The sequence below is a fragment of the Anolis carolinensis genome, chromosome 5, assembly GCF_035594765.1.
Source record: "Anolis carolinensis isolate JA03-04 chromosome 5, rAnoCar3.1.pri, whole genome shotgun sequence".
In the NCBI taxonomy this organism is placed as follows: domain Eukaryota; kingdom Metazoa; phylum Chordata; class Lepidosauria; order Squamata; family Dactyloidae; genus Anolis; species Anolis carolinensis.
In genome coordinates, this window is record NC_085845.1 from 151,423,067 (window position 1) to 151,438,841 (window position 15,775).

Genomic DNA, 15,775 nt, shown 5'->3' on the forward strand with positions numbered 1-15,775 from the left:
GAATTATTTGGCATGAAAAACATTTAGTTACATGAGTTCCATCATGCAATCTGAAACAGAACAACTCAGAAACTTATGGAGGGTGGCCAAAAAAGATTATGAATAATCAAAAGAGAAATCAAATTACAAAAAGAGGACAAAAATGGCATACAACTTGCATAAAATTTGGTGATTTATATGTTCATTGCAAATTTGGAAATCATTACTGTAAATGTACATTAAAAAGTAGCATTTGTTGTCGAGTGCCTTCAAGCCATTTCCAGCTTATGGTGATGCTAAAGTTAACCTATCATGGAGTTTTCTTGGCAATATTTGTTCAGAAAGAGTTTGCCTTAATTTTCCTCTGTTCCTGAGAGAGTGTGGTTTGCCCATGGTCACCCTCTGGGTTTCCATGACTAAGCAGGGATGCAAACTCTAGAATTCAGAGCCATACTTCAACACCTACTCCACACTCGATCTCTCAGATGCAGTGTTGAGTGGTATTAAGGCCTCAAGTATAAAGCACATTTATACAGTTGTGAAAAAAGAATGGGATATTATAGGATCCAGAAAAATGCACATCCCATGCCCTGATTTCTTCAAAGAGCTGGAGAAAGTGATATAGGTAGGTCAGGTCTTTACTGTGGCTAGTTAGTGTGGATGTGCGCATCTTTCTGGATCCTATTACATTTCATCTCATTCCCACAACTGTATAAATATGCTTTATGGCTGAAGCCTTATTACCAGTCAACATTGTGTCTGAGAGACTTAGACCTGATTCTGAAGACCAGGTCTGGAATCCCTGTTTACTCATGGAAATCCACTGGGTGACCTTGGGCAAGCCATGCTTTCGCAGACTCAGAGAGAGGCAAAGGTAAACCCCTTCTGAACAAATCTTACCTAGAAAACCCCATTATAAATTCACCTTAAGGCGAATTCTTAGTAATTCTTAAAGGTGATTCCACATTTCTAGGTTTTTTAATTCCTCTCCTTTCTTAGGTTTATCACCAGAGTAAAAACTAGTTTCAGAGACTGATTAACAGAACTTTCTGTTCACTGATGTTACGTTACAAAAATTATGACCCTGGATACTAGAAAAGACTACACGTCTACTTTCATTACTTCTCTCACCATGACGCATCTGATATGTGTTCACCAGGAATGCTTTGCATATTTCATCCATCCCTATTTGAGTAAAGCCAGTGAGACAATTTGACAGTTAGGTATAAATGATTGTGCTTGCAATGGTGGTATGATACTGTTAGGAAATGAAAATAACTTTTCAAAAGAATTGCTGGATTGAGATTGCTATGAAATATGTATAAAACAAAAAGCTCCTTCCTTGGAAGCTTTTAAAAAAGGCTGGATGGCCATCTGTCAGGGGTACTTTGATTGTGCTTTTCCTGCATGGCAGGGGGTTGGACCAGATGGCCCATGTGGCCTTTTCCAACTCTATTATTCTATGATTCTATGATTATTTCTTTTGAGTTTATTTTCTTGAACTACAGAAGTAGGTTATGATGTTAGAGCAGCTCTGTTATTATGGACTATAAGAACTACGGCTAAATTATTAATAACCTTACTTTAGGGGTGATTCTGAAAGTCTCACAATCGTATACCCAAAATATATCGCTAAGCTTTCATTTACCAACGTCAGCTAACTTTTAATGTTATCCTTTGAAAAAAGCTTTCTTACTGGGAAATGTACAAAAGATGACACATTTTTAGCCTTAAAAACCTTGATGCATCATAAATAGTGGCATGAATAGATGTCTATTCAGAATTTCACTATTAATAGATGCTGCCCTGTAAGGTCTATGAAACACTTGGATTTCTGACATCATTCTATTACTAATGCAATGTCTACAAAACATTTCAGTAGCCTGCCCAGGGATCCATCATGCTAATATATGCAATGTAGCCTTTAGTGGGCTAAGAAAGTAAATTATAGAGGGTTTTCCTTTGTTATACAATGGCCTTTGTATTTTAAAGCTCTTCAGAAAAGCTAGTATATATCTTGGTAGCATATTATTTTGTTTCGTTCATAGTTTATGCTTCCATCTCACCATATATCAAATATATCAAATATATGCACTCTGTGTATATATTTACTGTGTATGGAAATATGCAAAGCATTTTACTCAGGATTGACTCCATGTTTGAGAATCTCTGGGCAAGATGTCCTATGGCTTGCTCCTATATTAGCTGATTTACTAAACACTTCAAAAAGCCGAGCCTACAATGTTCTACTGTAAGTTGCACTGTGGGAAATTTTGTCCCAACTATGTTTCTCACAACAAACATTACTATCAGTCTTGTAATATACAATGCTAGTAACAAGAGTAGAAATGCAGGGCTTTCATGTGCTTTCTTCCATTTATAGCAGCAGTTACCATCTAAGATCTAATATGTTGTAAAGGTCTTTATATGATATACAGGGGATATGTTCCAGACCTCATGTGGATATGCAAAATTGCAGATAATAATACATCATATTTAAATGATGGTCATCTGGCTGGAGAGTGAATATTACATAGTTGCACTGGAGGACATAGAAAATGCCTGAGATAAAGGTAAAGGTTTTCCCCTGACATTAAGTCCAGTCGTGTCCAACTCTGGAGGTTGGTGCTCATCTCCTTTTCAAAGCTAAAGAGCTAGCATTGTCCATAGACACCTCCAAGGTCATGTGACCAGCTTGACTGCATGGAGTGCCGTTACCTTTCTGCCAAAGCGGTACCTATTGATCTACTCACATTTGCATGTTTTTGAATAGCTAGGCTGGCAGAAGCTGGGGCTAACAGCAATAGCTCACCTCGATCCCCAGATTCTAACCACCGACCTTTTGGTCAGCAAGTTCAGCAGCTCAGCTGTTTAACCTGCTACGCCACTGGGGGTTCCCAGAAAATGCCTAGAGATTACATATGTCATTTATACATGTGTGACAAAAAAATACCTAGAGTTAACATATTTGTCAGACATGGATAAATGAAACTGCAGATAACTGTCCCATGGATACGGATGTCATGCTATAGTGAGAAAACAAAGATTGCATCAATCCTGAGAGTGGAAAGCCCTTCACCATAAGATTCAATTGAATCAATGCAACCCCAGTCACCATCTCCTTATTTCAGCTCACAGATGTTTTCTGACAGTTTCCAAACTATGTTGTCCCCTCTAAAAATTAACATGAAAGTGATTTCCTCCACTGGAAAAAGGCCTTAAGATAGCCTGCCCTTGATCATATATCTGGTTTTTTTGACAGGTATAGATCATGGAATTATATCCCTTGCTTTTCTGCCATAATGCTCTTCCAAAATGGCAGATAACCTGCTACTGTTTATAGGGTGCTGGTGGTCTTACTTCTTGAAGTGCTCCATGTACTTAACCGTGAATATTGGAGAACAAAAGTAGCTCTTTCAAGTTGTTTTTGACTTCCCCTCCCACCGCAACCTTGTTTGTTGCGAATTGTTTCAGCCAAATTAGAAGTGCAAAATATGCTTAATTGGTTAAATAACAGTTGGCTCCATTCGAGAGTAAGAATGACATAAGTTAGAAGCAAAAGGACACACACATAGGCCCCACTCATTAAATTTTCCTCTGGCTCGCTTTACTAGCTTGTCCCATGCTGCAGAGATAAGCCACTTGGGGTTTTGTGGGGGGTAGGTCATAAGTTTTAAGTGACCTGAAGTCAGACAACAAACAACAAATAGAAAAGTAACTTGCTACAGGATGAGTTCTTCAATGCTTCTGGTCATTTTAAACTTCCACTCATTCATTCAATTAAAAGCAAATCCCAAATCATTCTTTAGAAAACTTCTAAATGGTTTATAATATTGCTACACATTCTTTTTTCTCTTCAACAACATTAAGGAATAAATAAATCTGCAGATCTGATGTGATCTTTGAAAAATTGGGATGAATTACGTCTGGGGGAGCTATTTGTTGAATGTGATGGTGCTGCTGCAGAAAACCAATTGTGCCAAGTCTTGGAAAACATCATAAAATATTATAAGCACAGGCTACATAGATGAATATTAGACTATTAGTGCCTTTGTACATTTTGTATTAGAAAGCTACTCACTTCACTTATTTTTAAAGAAAATCTTCCCATGGCAAGCCACAAGTAAAGCTGCAGCATCTACAATGGAGCTGCAGCTATCTATAAGTCTGGATGTATAATAAGACGTTGAAGGTTCTTTATCTAGGGTTAATTTACACTGTAGAATTAATGCTGTTTGGTACCAGTTCAACTATCATGGTTCAGTGCTATGGGATCACGAGAGTTGTAGTTTTACAAGATCTTTAACCTTTAAGCAAAGTCTACTGGTGCTTCACCAAGCTATATCAAGCCCTTGTGGCACAATGGGCTAAACTCTTGTGCCGGCAGGACTGCTGGCCAATAGGTCAGCAGTTCAAATCTAGGGAGAGTGGGTGAGCACCCTCTGTCAGCTCCTGCTCCCCATGGGGGACATGAGAGAAGCCTCCCACCAGATGATAAAACATCTGGTGTCCCCTGGGCAACGTCCTTGTAGACGGCCAATTCTCTCACACCAGAAGGAATGGCAGTTTCTCAAGTCGCTCCTGACACGGAAAAAAAAATCAAGCTATAAATGCCAGGATCCCATAGCATTGAGCTGTGGCAGTTAAAGTGGTGTCAAACTGTATTAATTCTACAGTGCAGATGCACCCTTAGTCTACTTGGCATCTTGAGTATCCATTATAGAAGTTCCTCTTCCTCTTCACCACTACGGACATTGGTGTGGTCCAGGCTCTAAGGAGAAAGGGGAGCATCTTCCTATTTGGTCCATTTCTGAGTGGTTTGAGATGAACAATAGATAGGAAGAAATATGAAGAGGGCACTATTAGTGAGTGCCTTATATTTGTACACTTGGCCTTCCACATTCCCAGGGACTAGAGGTGCAAGAACACAGTGGAAAACTCACAAATATATTTAAGGTGGGGCAAGGCTTTCCTGAGAAGCAGGAGGGAGAGAGCTCACTGTTTCTCCACCTCTCCAGAAGCTCAGGCCCCTTCCACTCAGCTGTATAAAATCCACACCGAACTGGATTATATGGCAGTGTGGACTCAGATAATCCAGTTAAAAGTAGATATTGTGGATTATCTGTCTTGATATTCTGGGTTATATGGCTATGTGAAAGGGCCCCCACCTGCCCAGTGAAGAGGAAAAAAACAAGATAGAAATACCAAACCCCACAGGTGAGTGCTTGCAACAAAAAGAAAGAAAGAAAGAAAGAAAGAAAGAAAGAAAGAAAGAAAGAAAGAAAGAAAGAAAGAGGACGGAGGCAGCAGGTAGGAAGGATGGAACAGTGAGGGGAAAAGAGGATTTTTTAGCTGTGAAGGGCTTTATCTGGCCCCACGGATTTCAGGAGTCCTAGGAAGGGAGGGGTGACAAACCTGCAAATAATCAGATCCATGAATCCCAAACCCACCAATGTGGAGGGTGCACTGTATTCATTAAGAACCTTTATCTTTTTATTGGGGGTTTTAAAAAAATAAATGCTTAACATTTTTTAATTATGGATCCTAGGCCAAGTCTGATGCTTGCAAGGTTCCAGACACACAGTCTTGGTCATAGATATTAAAATACACGGCCACCTTTTGACTAGCAATCCATTTTAATATCTATGACAAGGACTGTGAGATGTTCTACGACAGGAGTGTCACACAATATATAATTATGCATATAGGCTATTATCTTAATTAAAAGAATGTTCTTTTCTTTTATGTGATTGTAAAATTCACCCTGTCTCTTTAATGAAACTTCTCTTTATTGAAATATCAATATTAAGGTAAAAGCAGTGATATTTGAAAAGTCAAAGATTTAATAGGTAAATCTCCAACAGCATGAATATTAGTGGGATTAACAAGCATACCAAAGAAAAGTAGATGCCATTTGAACATGTTTACACACTTTAAGAATCATGTAGCAAAATATTCTAAAAGAGAATTCATTTAATAGTTATTAAAAGGCCAAGGTATCCATACTAAATGCAAAAAAAAAAAAAAATGGGAAGAAGATAACATGCAGCTGACCGTATGTTCTACTTTCCTAGTTAGAATGGATAGTGAAACATGAAATATGTGGCCTAAGACCAAATAAAAATGTAGAAAGATAAAATTATGGGCATGTACCTGTTATATTTATAGCTTGCTCATGAATATCCAGATCCATATAGTCAATATCTAGTGTAGAATGTTTTGTATATTAAGTTGGTTTTTCCAACTCTGAAACCAATTATACTCTCAACCCTAAGTATATACATTACATTTCAAGTCATCTGGGAATATTATGATCTACCACAAATCACAACAACATTTCCAATATTGTTAGTTCTGGGAGGCCAAGTCATGCATGTTGGAAAATATGCCCTTCAGTCTGAAATTGCTATAAATCTTAATAGGTCAGATCACACCAAGATCCTGTTACTGAATTTTAAATGCGTAGTTGAATAATAGTTACAAGACAATGCTTTTCACACTCTTACTCTGTGCAGTTCCTCCTAGTAATGTGTTTGACCTACTTGTACCTTTTGCTTTCCTTTGATTTTGACTGAAGTGTGCTCTTCAAGGGGAACCCTGTCTGATTAGTTGCACTTTAGAGAAAGCTGAACAAGAACAGAAGTTGCAGAACTTGCCATTTTGATCATTTTCAGATTTTACAGTACTGGATAGATTTGTTCGTGATTGATATTAAGTTTCTGTGTTTGATATTACCATGATGAACTTGCTTAAAATCTGAGGGGAGTAGACTGGATGCACACAAACACATATATTGGGAAAAAATTACTAGTTTAATAATCAGATTGTACAAATTAAGATCTTAATCAGCAGATCTAGCTTGTGTAGACATCTTCAGATCAGTGAAATCAACTGAAAACTACACAAAATGCACATTATAAATCTAAGAAAAAGAAAAAGTAAACATGTTAGCAATTAATTATCAGTGAAGTAACTGGATCAGGAACCATGATTTTGATAACGGCAACAATGTCAGAAGATCCCAGCAACAATTTTTCAAAACTGTGACTTAATTTTCCTTTAGCTGTTGACAAGGAACGGAAATAAGGTAAATAATAAAGTGTGGATTATAGCTACTGTTCTTCAAAACACTAGGGTTTTGTTTGTGTAAAATGCATATTGACAATATTGCTGTTTTTTATTAAACTTTTTATGCTCAGAAGAAAACAGATGACAAACAGCTTCCAATCCCATTTAAATTAATGGTACCATGTTATAGAGCTGTTCATGGATGGCTGCTTATGCTGTCAACACCTTTAGCTTAAAGCATGGCATGATAAACCCAACAATGCCTATGTGCAGCTCTCCTAACCATTGTTCCCTTAGGCATTGCTGGGCATTTCCAACCCACTGGGATAGAAACAAGACAAAGAATGAGCTCTGAGTACTGACAGGCACAAATAATATTACAAGAACATTGCATAGATTCCAAACCTTGTTGCCTTTTTATAGACTGCAGCTGCATGAACTAGCAGAATAAATTAACAGAATAATTAGCTAATCCTTCAACAATACTAGGAGCATATAGCATCAAAGGAAAAAGAACTTGGGCTACTTTCTTCTGGAAGGAATGAGCTAAAAGCATATCTACAAAGCACTCCCTTGTATTTATCAACCCTTATATTTAATTTCAAGTACTATTTATGCTTGAGTGATTCCCCTTTCCATAGTGGCTTGAAGCTGTAGTTTTGTGTGTGTATATGTGATGTGTGCCTACACAGTGAGGGAAAGAGAACTATACGCACAGACACACACGTGCATTAATACGGAAGGTCTGCAATATCAGTTTACAGCATAAAGTGCTTTAATAAAAGGCTTGCAACAATAAAAATCAATTAACTGCATCTGAAATATTAACCATGACTCTGGACTCTGCATTTCTTCAATCCTACAGAATCATAACAGCTATTTAAAAAATCTGCACATCCAGACAGATAAAAAAGCATTGCTTTCAATGTTTTAAAACCTGCATGAGGTTGACTAGTATTTTTGATCAGCATGACCCTTCTGTGCTTCAAAGCAACAACGTATATTTGTCACAGCAATAGAAAATACATGTATATTCTGCTTACTTGGAAAGTGCTCAGAGGCATAATAATAGACATCCTCATAGCCTTCATGGTAATCTTCCTCTGGACGATACTTTTTGCCTTTTCTTCTCCTCGATCGTCTTATCTGCCTGACAAAGCCTAAGAAACGCTCCATCTGATTCACCAGCCCACAGTATCAGGTCCTCGTACCTTGTCCTGGTGTTGTCCAAGAGCCACACTTCACAAAAATCAGTCTGAACATGAATGAGCAGCAAATAGAGGGAAAGAACTGGTCCTTTTGATCAGCCAGCTCTGTACCATTTGAAAAAAAAATCAGACTCAGCTCTGACAATAAAGGACACTGCTTTACCTTCCCCAGATCCTGAAATTAAAGGAACTGGAGAGACTGATCCAGCCTACAAGCAAGTATTTAAGAGGAGGAAATAAAAAGCTACAAAGGTGTGCTCTTCATGTTGAACACGCTTTAATAAGCAGAGCAAAGTTCAAAAGATGTGTCTGACAGCAAGAGGAATCCCAGCACTAGAATTTCACTATTCTCTGTCTCCATCATTTGAAGGGGGGCCAGAGGGGCGGAGATAAACATTACTCAATGGACTGAACCACATCGGAAAGCACAAGACGTTTCCTGCATCCTAGCAATTACCACCTAGCTATTTTCAGTTGCACACCTTCAAATAAGATGTGTTTTCTTTTCTTCTCTTTTCTTTTTCTGGCTCACCAAAAGATACATGGCATAGACATAATTCCTGAGGCTGTACAATGCAGTCTGAGCAAACATCACAATGGTTTAACCCATACACACAGACCACTCACTGGCAAGCGTGCACTGAATGTGTTAATTGGAGCAGCAGGGAGAAAGCTTGGCAGCTGCTTTTAAATGACACATTTACCCATTGGGCATTGATACGTTTCAATCATTATGTGTACAAAATATTACAATACACAGAACAGCCCTGTATAGATTGGATAAAGATACTGTCGGCAACTAACAAACCAAGCACGTTGTTAAGTGCAGTATCAGCACCAATATTCTTAACAGTTCAGAAACCTTTGCTGAGTTTCTAAACTTGAGAAAACATGTGAACTGGGCATGTTTAATGCCAATTTGGAAGCCTGAAAGAATTCACAGTGTTTTCTACTTGCATGCCAATCCTCAAGAACTTGTTAAGATAAGAAAGGAATTTTTTAAAAATAAACAAATCCAAGCCTCTTTTACCCACCCACTCCAAAAGGCAAGCAAAGAAGAATGTTGATTTAAGGCCAGTCAGAAGAACGCTGTTGCAACTTTCTCTGCAGTAAAATTAGCAAAATAAAAAAATGATCATTTATTTATCAGGAAGCCTCAGGATGAGCGGCATGATTAGAATGCAACTAATTCAAAACAGATAAAAGAAACCCTTCTTTGAATATAATGCAGTTGTGTAGTACGTTTCATTGATTAGCCCATCAGCCGTATCAAAACACTTGACACACACAAATATAATGCAGTTGAATTATGAAATTTGTTACAACAAGATGTAATGGTTGCCATCCACCTGGATAGCTTTATGGAATCACTGAAGTTAAAAAATTAGACAATTAATTGTGATATAGTTATATCAGGACATTTTGAGAAAGTAAATCTGTCGATTTCCCACCATTCAAACTTTGTTCTAATGGTGGTAAATTTCAATTAGAAATGAACTGAAGAAAATTACTTGCCTATATATACTAGCCGTGCTCGGCCACGCGTTGCTGTGGCGTTGTCTGGTGGTGTTGGTAAGAAATTGTTGAGGTAGTGGTGGTATTGAATGTCTGTTGTATGGCTGTCTTTATGTTTAGTATGCACACTGAAGTGGATTATATGGCAGCGTGGAGTCAAGATAATCCAGTTCAAAGCAGATAATATAAGATTATAAATGGGTTATATAGATGTGGAAGGGCCTTGAGTCTACACTGCCATATAATCCAGCGCAAATTAGATAATCTGTGGAAGAGGCCTAAGTGAGTCCTAACTCTGCCTGTGCCCTGGGCTGAGTGGGTTGCTAGGAGACCAAGTGGGCAGAGCTTAGCCTTCTAACTGGCAGCAATTGGATAAAAACTATTATTCCTCTCCCTGTAATTAGGACTTTATTTTTCTTTTCTTTTTGTTGTATCAACCTAGAGCCGTGAATGATGGGTTGTGTTGTCAAATTTTGAGGTTGGGGGGCCTGTAGTTTTGTTGTTTTGTCCGCTGCCCTGATGCCATCACTCTTTTATATATTTATATATATATATATATATATATATATATATATATATATAGAGAGAGAGAGAGAGAGAGAGAGAGAGAGAGAGAGAGAGAGAGAGAGAGCGAGCGCGGATGGGGGCTTAGCAGTTTTGTTTTCCATCATATCTGAAGTTTTCAAATTTTGGTAGATTTCTACCTAAAACAAACTGAACTAAAATCTGTGCTCTGAACATCAACTGACAGGGTGGGGATTGATGAACAAGACGGTGTCTCTGTGCTCATGTCCTGTTTGTAGGTTTCTCATAAGCGTTTGGATGGCCACTGTAGGAAGGAGGAAAATAAACTATGGTACGAATTTTCTTATGTTCTCAAATAGGGTAGAAAGAGCAGAATTGGGCGAGGAGGGGTAGGAAAGCCAGTAGGAAAGCCAAGAGCAAGTCAGTGGCTATCACTCGTCAGCCAAATTCTTCTCTGAATACAGGTCTGGGCAAATGGCTGTTCTCACAATATATGACGTAATTGCTTGGTATTCCTGTAAAAATAAAATTTTAAGGCCATCCTAAAACTAGACATGAAACTCAGTCAAGCTTTAATTTATGATTAGTGAAAACTTCACTGATTCATCACTTCCCAGAATGCACAACTAGGAATCACAACAGAATAATTGGACTTTATTTGAACCATATCTTACAAGGCATCCATCTAAATTCCTGGTTTCTGTTCCAGAGCTCATTTCCAGAATCTATATAATATAATATTCATCATGCCTACACTTTGGGATCTGCAGCTGTCACATCTTACCAGCCGCTTTCACATCACTGCCACTTCTCATACAGAAATACAAGATAGAATCTCCCCAATCTGCAAGGACTTACTTAAAAGTGAGTGTAGAAATTAAACCTTCTCAAAATGCCATATCAGGTATGAACAGGATTGTGCAGGTCTGAAACATTAAAATGCCACACAGAATAAAGATGATAGTAAAAGTAGTAGTAACAGCAGCAGCATATTTATTTATATATGGACTTTTCCCAATAATGGGACAAAGGGGGGGGCTTATAAATTAAACATGTACAGACTAAACAATATAGCTTTCTCGTTTTAAAAACAAACTGCATACATAATAAAATCACTGAAAATTCATTACAAGAAAACATGTTAAAAATCAACAAAATAGCACATTAAAGGTCCACCACAGTCAATTTCTTAGAGAGTAACAATGAATGGGGGCAGGTCTACACAGGGATGAAAAGTCACCCTGAATTGACTCTCAGCTGTCTTCATAACATTCAAATACTTCTGGTGAGTAACAGAAGTTATCCTGCTCTACTTCAAAAAGAAGGAGGAGGAGGGAAAAAGGAGGAGGAGGGGGAAGGGAAGGAGACAATGACGACTTTGAAAATTGCTGGAAACTCCAGAGGGTCCATAGACTCCAGGACAGTGTGAACAGCTGCATCAGGCCCAATTAAGACTGGTATGCTGTCCAGACTGGACAAGACATGCCTCATCAGCAAAAGGAAATAGATCATGCCGATGTTGCCACCATCATCACTCCTAGTCAGCCACAGAGCTTCATCGCAGGTGCCTGATTCTGTACTCCATTCTTATTCCTGGTCATGAAGTCAGAATGGGGCACCTGCGATGAGAAGATTTCACAGAGTTCTGTGGTCATCTGGGATCAGTCAGAGTGACACACAAGGTGAGGTGAAAGTTCAATGGAGCCAATATGGACCTCATGCTGGACCATGGGGATGTGAACACAGCACCATAGTAGATTCAGCAGGCCCATGTCGCCACCTCAAGGGCTATTCCCGAGCATTTCTGCTCCAGAATGGCTGTGGATTTACTGTCCAGTTCAGACTAATACTGGAAAAGGTCAGAGGAGTGAAGATGGTGCTTTGGTAATCTGAATTTATTCCAGTAGTAAATTCTATCTCATATTAAGAAGAACATCAAAAATGCTCTTCATTTTGCTAGTTATGAAAATGTTTTTCCACATGAACACAGATAAAAGCTATGTTTGCCTCTGATGGGAGGCACGTTAGGTAATCTGAAGTCAGATGGAAACAATTGATCTTAAAGCCCTTTCCTAGTTCACAGTTCTGACAAGAGATGGTAACTCACTACATAATAAGGAAAAAAGTGTATGTCAAAAAGAGCCAGCAGAGTGCACAGATCTGAGCATTGGACTATGACATTGGAGATTGGGATTTGAATTCCTCTTTTTGCATGGGAAAATTACACTCTAGAGTCCTAGACGCAGAGAAAAGCAGAGGCAAACCCTGAAAGAAAATCCAACTAGGGGTTCACCTTAGGGTTGATATAAGAAATGACTTGAAGGCACACAACAAGAAGCAGAAAGAAAATTGGGGAAAGAAGTAGTTGGCCTTGCCCACTTTATTTCCAGTCCTGACATGTTGCCCTTGACACTTTACCCATGAAGTATATGTCAGGATTTGTAAGTTACTCATCATTTCTTTAAGGGCTATCAATGTATCAAGATTAATCACAGGTTCACTGTAATTGGGGTGTGGTAACTGAGTGCTGAAACTGTTGCCTATAAATTTGTAGTAACTCTGCATTGAGGAAGGTGGAGGTTGGTAAAGCCTTCCATTTGGAAAGAACAGTTTTGTGTCTGTGTTCCTATCCCAAAAGAGACTACATCACAGCAAGCAGGTATTTGGCCCCCTAACAGGACTGAAGAGTCCCTTCCACTGTGCATCAGGGAATTTCAAGCTTTTTGAATTCCAGACAATATATAGTAAAAATACATTTTCCGTTCATAGGATAAAGGCTCAAGAGTCTAGCTAAATAAAAATAGTGGGGTTGCCAGCAACAAGATTAAAAATAACTGTGGACTATGCAGTGACACCAGTACTGGACTGGCCATAGTTTCTCTTATATAATAAGGAATTTTATACTGACATGCACGGGGCACATCCCCACCCAACTTATTTCACTTTTCCATTGATTCCCTGTCCCAGACTGTCAGTGGTCTTCTACATCCAGAAACATCCAGAAAGCAAGGTCTATAAATAATCAGAAATTCTAGGTGCAATTGTACAAACTCTAGTGTACCAAGATTGAGACCTTCTATGTATCACAACAATTAAACTGACTTAAAAATGTGGAAATCAGAGTTCCAAATGCAATTCTGTGACAGATGCCTATCATGTCAGATACGTAAATGTTCAGGTAGAAAAAAGAGAAGAGGGGTTGCACTTGAGATGTATTTTGAAGTAAAATACTTAGTTCTTTCTTTAGAGCTGCCCATGCATTTTACATTTTTGATTGTATTTGTCTCTAATAAGAAAAATATTTAGCTCCCTTTACCCACTGTGTGTAGACAGGGAAACAAAATATATTGTTTGCACACGACAGAAAAAAGCAACTGCTTACAATATTAAATATGTATCAAATCATATTTCAAGATAATAAGGGAACAAATGGAAGAGTTCAGACCTGAAAACATAAAGGTTTATGAACTCCCAGGAGATCCCCTCTACACAATGTTTAGTGCTACATCTGAAAGTTAATTAGATGTCTAATGATGTGGGTGACATTTTGTAACACCGTATTGTTTTCTGCAGTATAAGTTCTTTTACAAAAGTATAGTAGCTGCAAAGAAGAAAACACAGTCAAATATGCCAAGTTTTAAATCAAATTGATGTGACAATTGCAACATTATATGTTTAGGAAAGCCTAAAGAGGACCCTGCAGTGAAGCCACTTAAATGCAACAGTGAACAAAAAGCGATCTGTCTTCTGGAACATATCATATGATTATTGCTTTCTCACTTCTCTACTGCAGTTCCATCCATTCTTTAACATCATCAGTTCCTGCCCTTATATTACTTTGTATGCATTTCTTTGCACAAAAAAAAAATTAATCCCAGTGCTTTTTTAAGGTGCATATTGTTGACATTCACTTCAGTTATTCAGGCTAACATACATTTATATCACTTGGACAGAACAGTTATTTTACTGTTACCAAGTAGCAACTAAATAATAGTATGATATACCTGTAAGGAGTCACACGTTATGCGAGTAAGAATAGTCTCTTACATGCTATACTTAGAGAACAAACATATGCTGACCACCTCCCTGAAGGAAAAAGCAGGACAAAATTGTGAAATATTAAATGTTTTAATATTTATAATAGAACTTTCCAATTGTGGTTGGTCCTTAAAAAGGAGCAATGTCAGAACAGCTGTACATAACCTACCATTTGCTTGAATCAATTTCCCATGTGGGTTTTTTTTTCTCACCATGCCAACCAAGACTCCACTGGGATGAAAACAGCTCAAGCCACATGGGAAGTCATTTCTCACAAACAGCTTGCTACATGAAACCACCTCTTCTTTGTACAGGACAAGTAGCTATATAATATTGAAGCTGGAATGGATATTCAGATTGAGAAAAAGAGGCTAAAAGGTAGTATTTTTCTACTATGCCCTTCTCTAGGTACACACAAACAGACCAGCTGAGAAAATACTTGGATATTGAGGGAGAGATATTTGTTCACAGAATGTAAGCCATTCTGGCCATGCATTCCTGATTCCTACTTATAATGTTAAGTTGTATGCCTTCGGGCCATTTCTAATTTATAGCAATCCTAATGTGAACTTATCACTGGGGTTTCTTGACAAGCTTAGTTCAGTCCTAGTAGCTCTAAGGATCTCATCCCATTAAAACTTAAAATGCATAATAGGTGTGCAATCTGATTTTTTTTTTACAACAGGATGCATACATCTTCCCCAATCACACAAATGTCTTCCTGTTTAAAGTAATCCAGTTTGATTCATCATACCATGGAAGCTTTGCTCCTCCCATTTCGTTGTAATTTCTGTGTAAGCCACAGATCATGTGATCTTGCAACTACGCATTAGAGAGCAGCTATCGCCGTCATTTGGCACAAACCAACAAATAAGTATTATGAAGGTATTTTGGGGTATTTCCCTGTCAAACTAAAAGAGGACTGAAGACTTCAAAGTAGCCATTACAGATGTCTTCTCTCGTCATGTAGTCAGAGACAAATGGCAACCGTTCCCTTCATGACAAATCTCAAGGTCCACAGACGTGCCCCCAAAGGAGACAGCACAGCACAGGGGACGGGAGGCTTCCTGTTTCACCAATCACACATAAAAGCAGCACATTGCAGCCTTTTACTTCTCTTCCAAAAGGATAAAAGGAAATTGATAACAGTTTGCAGTCATTACGAGGCCTAAAACCATAGAGAATCTGGTTGCAAATTCAATTGTTTTTGTTCATAGGTTGCCTCTGAGTTTAGTTTTAAATATACATTCAGAGAGCATCAAGATGTTTACAGGAGCCATAGGGTCACACTTAAAAAGCTAGACAAAACGCAGCAAACTTCCCAAAAACAAAAAGCAGACTGCAGTCATAAAGCTTCTTCCAGTTATTGCTACATGAAGATAACAATGATGGAATGAAGGATTTTTTACTGCTAGTGGGCTCAAACAAGCAAGTTCTGGTTA

General features: G+C 38.3%; 1 protein-coding gene across 10 annotated transcripts in view; it reads right to left on the reverse strand.

Annotated features, from left to right (window-relative positions):
• Positions 1 to 15,775, reverse strand: part of grip1 (glutamate receptor interacting protein 1) — a 444,940-nt gene that overhangs the window by 295,092 nt on the left and 134,073 nt on the right. For 2 of the 10 annotated variants that reach the window (XM_062982580.1, XM_062982576.1), the window contains exon 1: positions 8,091 to 8,657. The exons of 2 other annotated variants lie outside the window; for them this stretch is intronic. In XM_062982580.1, the coding sequence (XP_062838650.1) occupies positions 8,091 to 8,223 (133 nt within the window). In that variant the 5' untranslated portion in view covers positions 8,224 to 8,657. Of the gene's footprint in view, positions 1 to 8,090; positions 8,658 to 15,775 lie in introns of those variants that run through there. 6 more of the 10 variants (XM_062982581.1, XM_008116588.3, XM_062982577.1 and 3 more) reach the window with 5 other exon arrangements.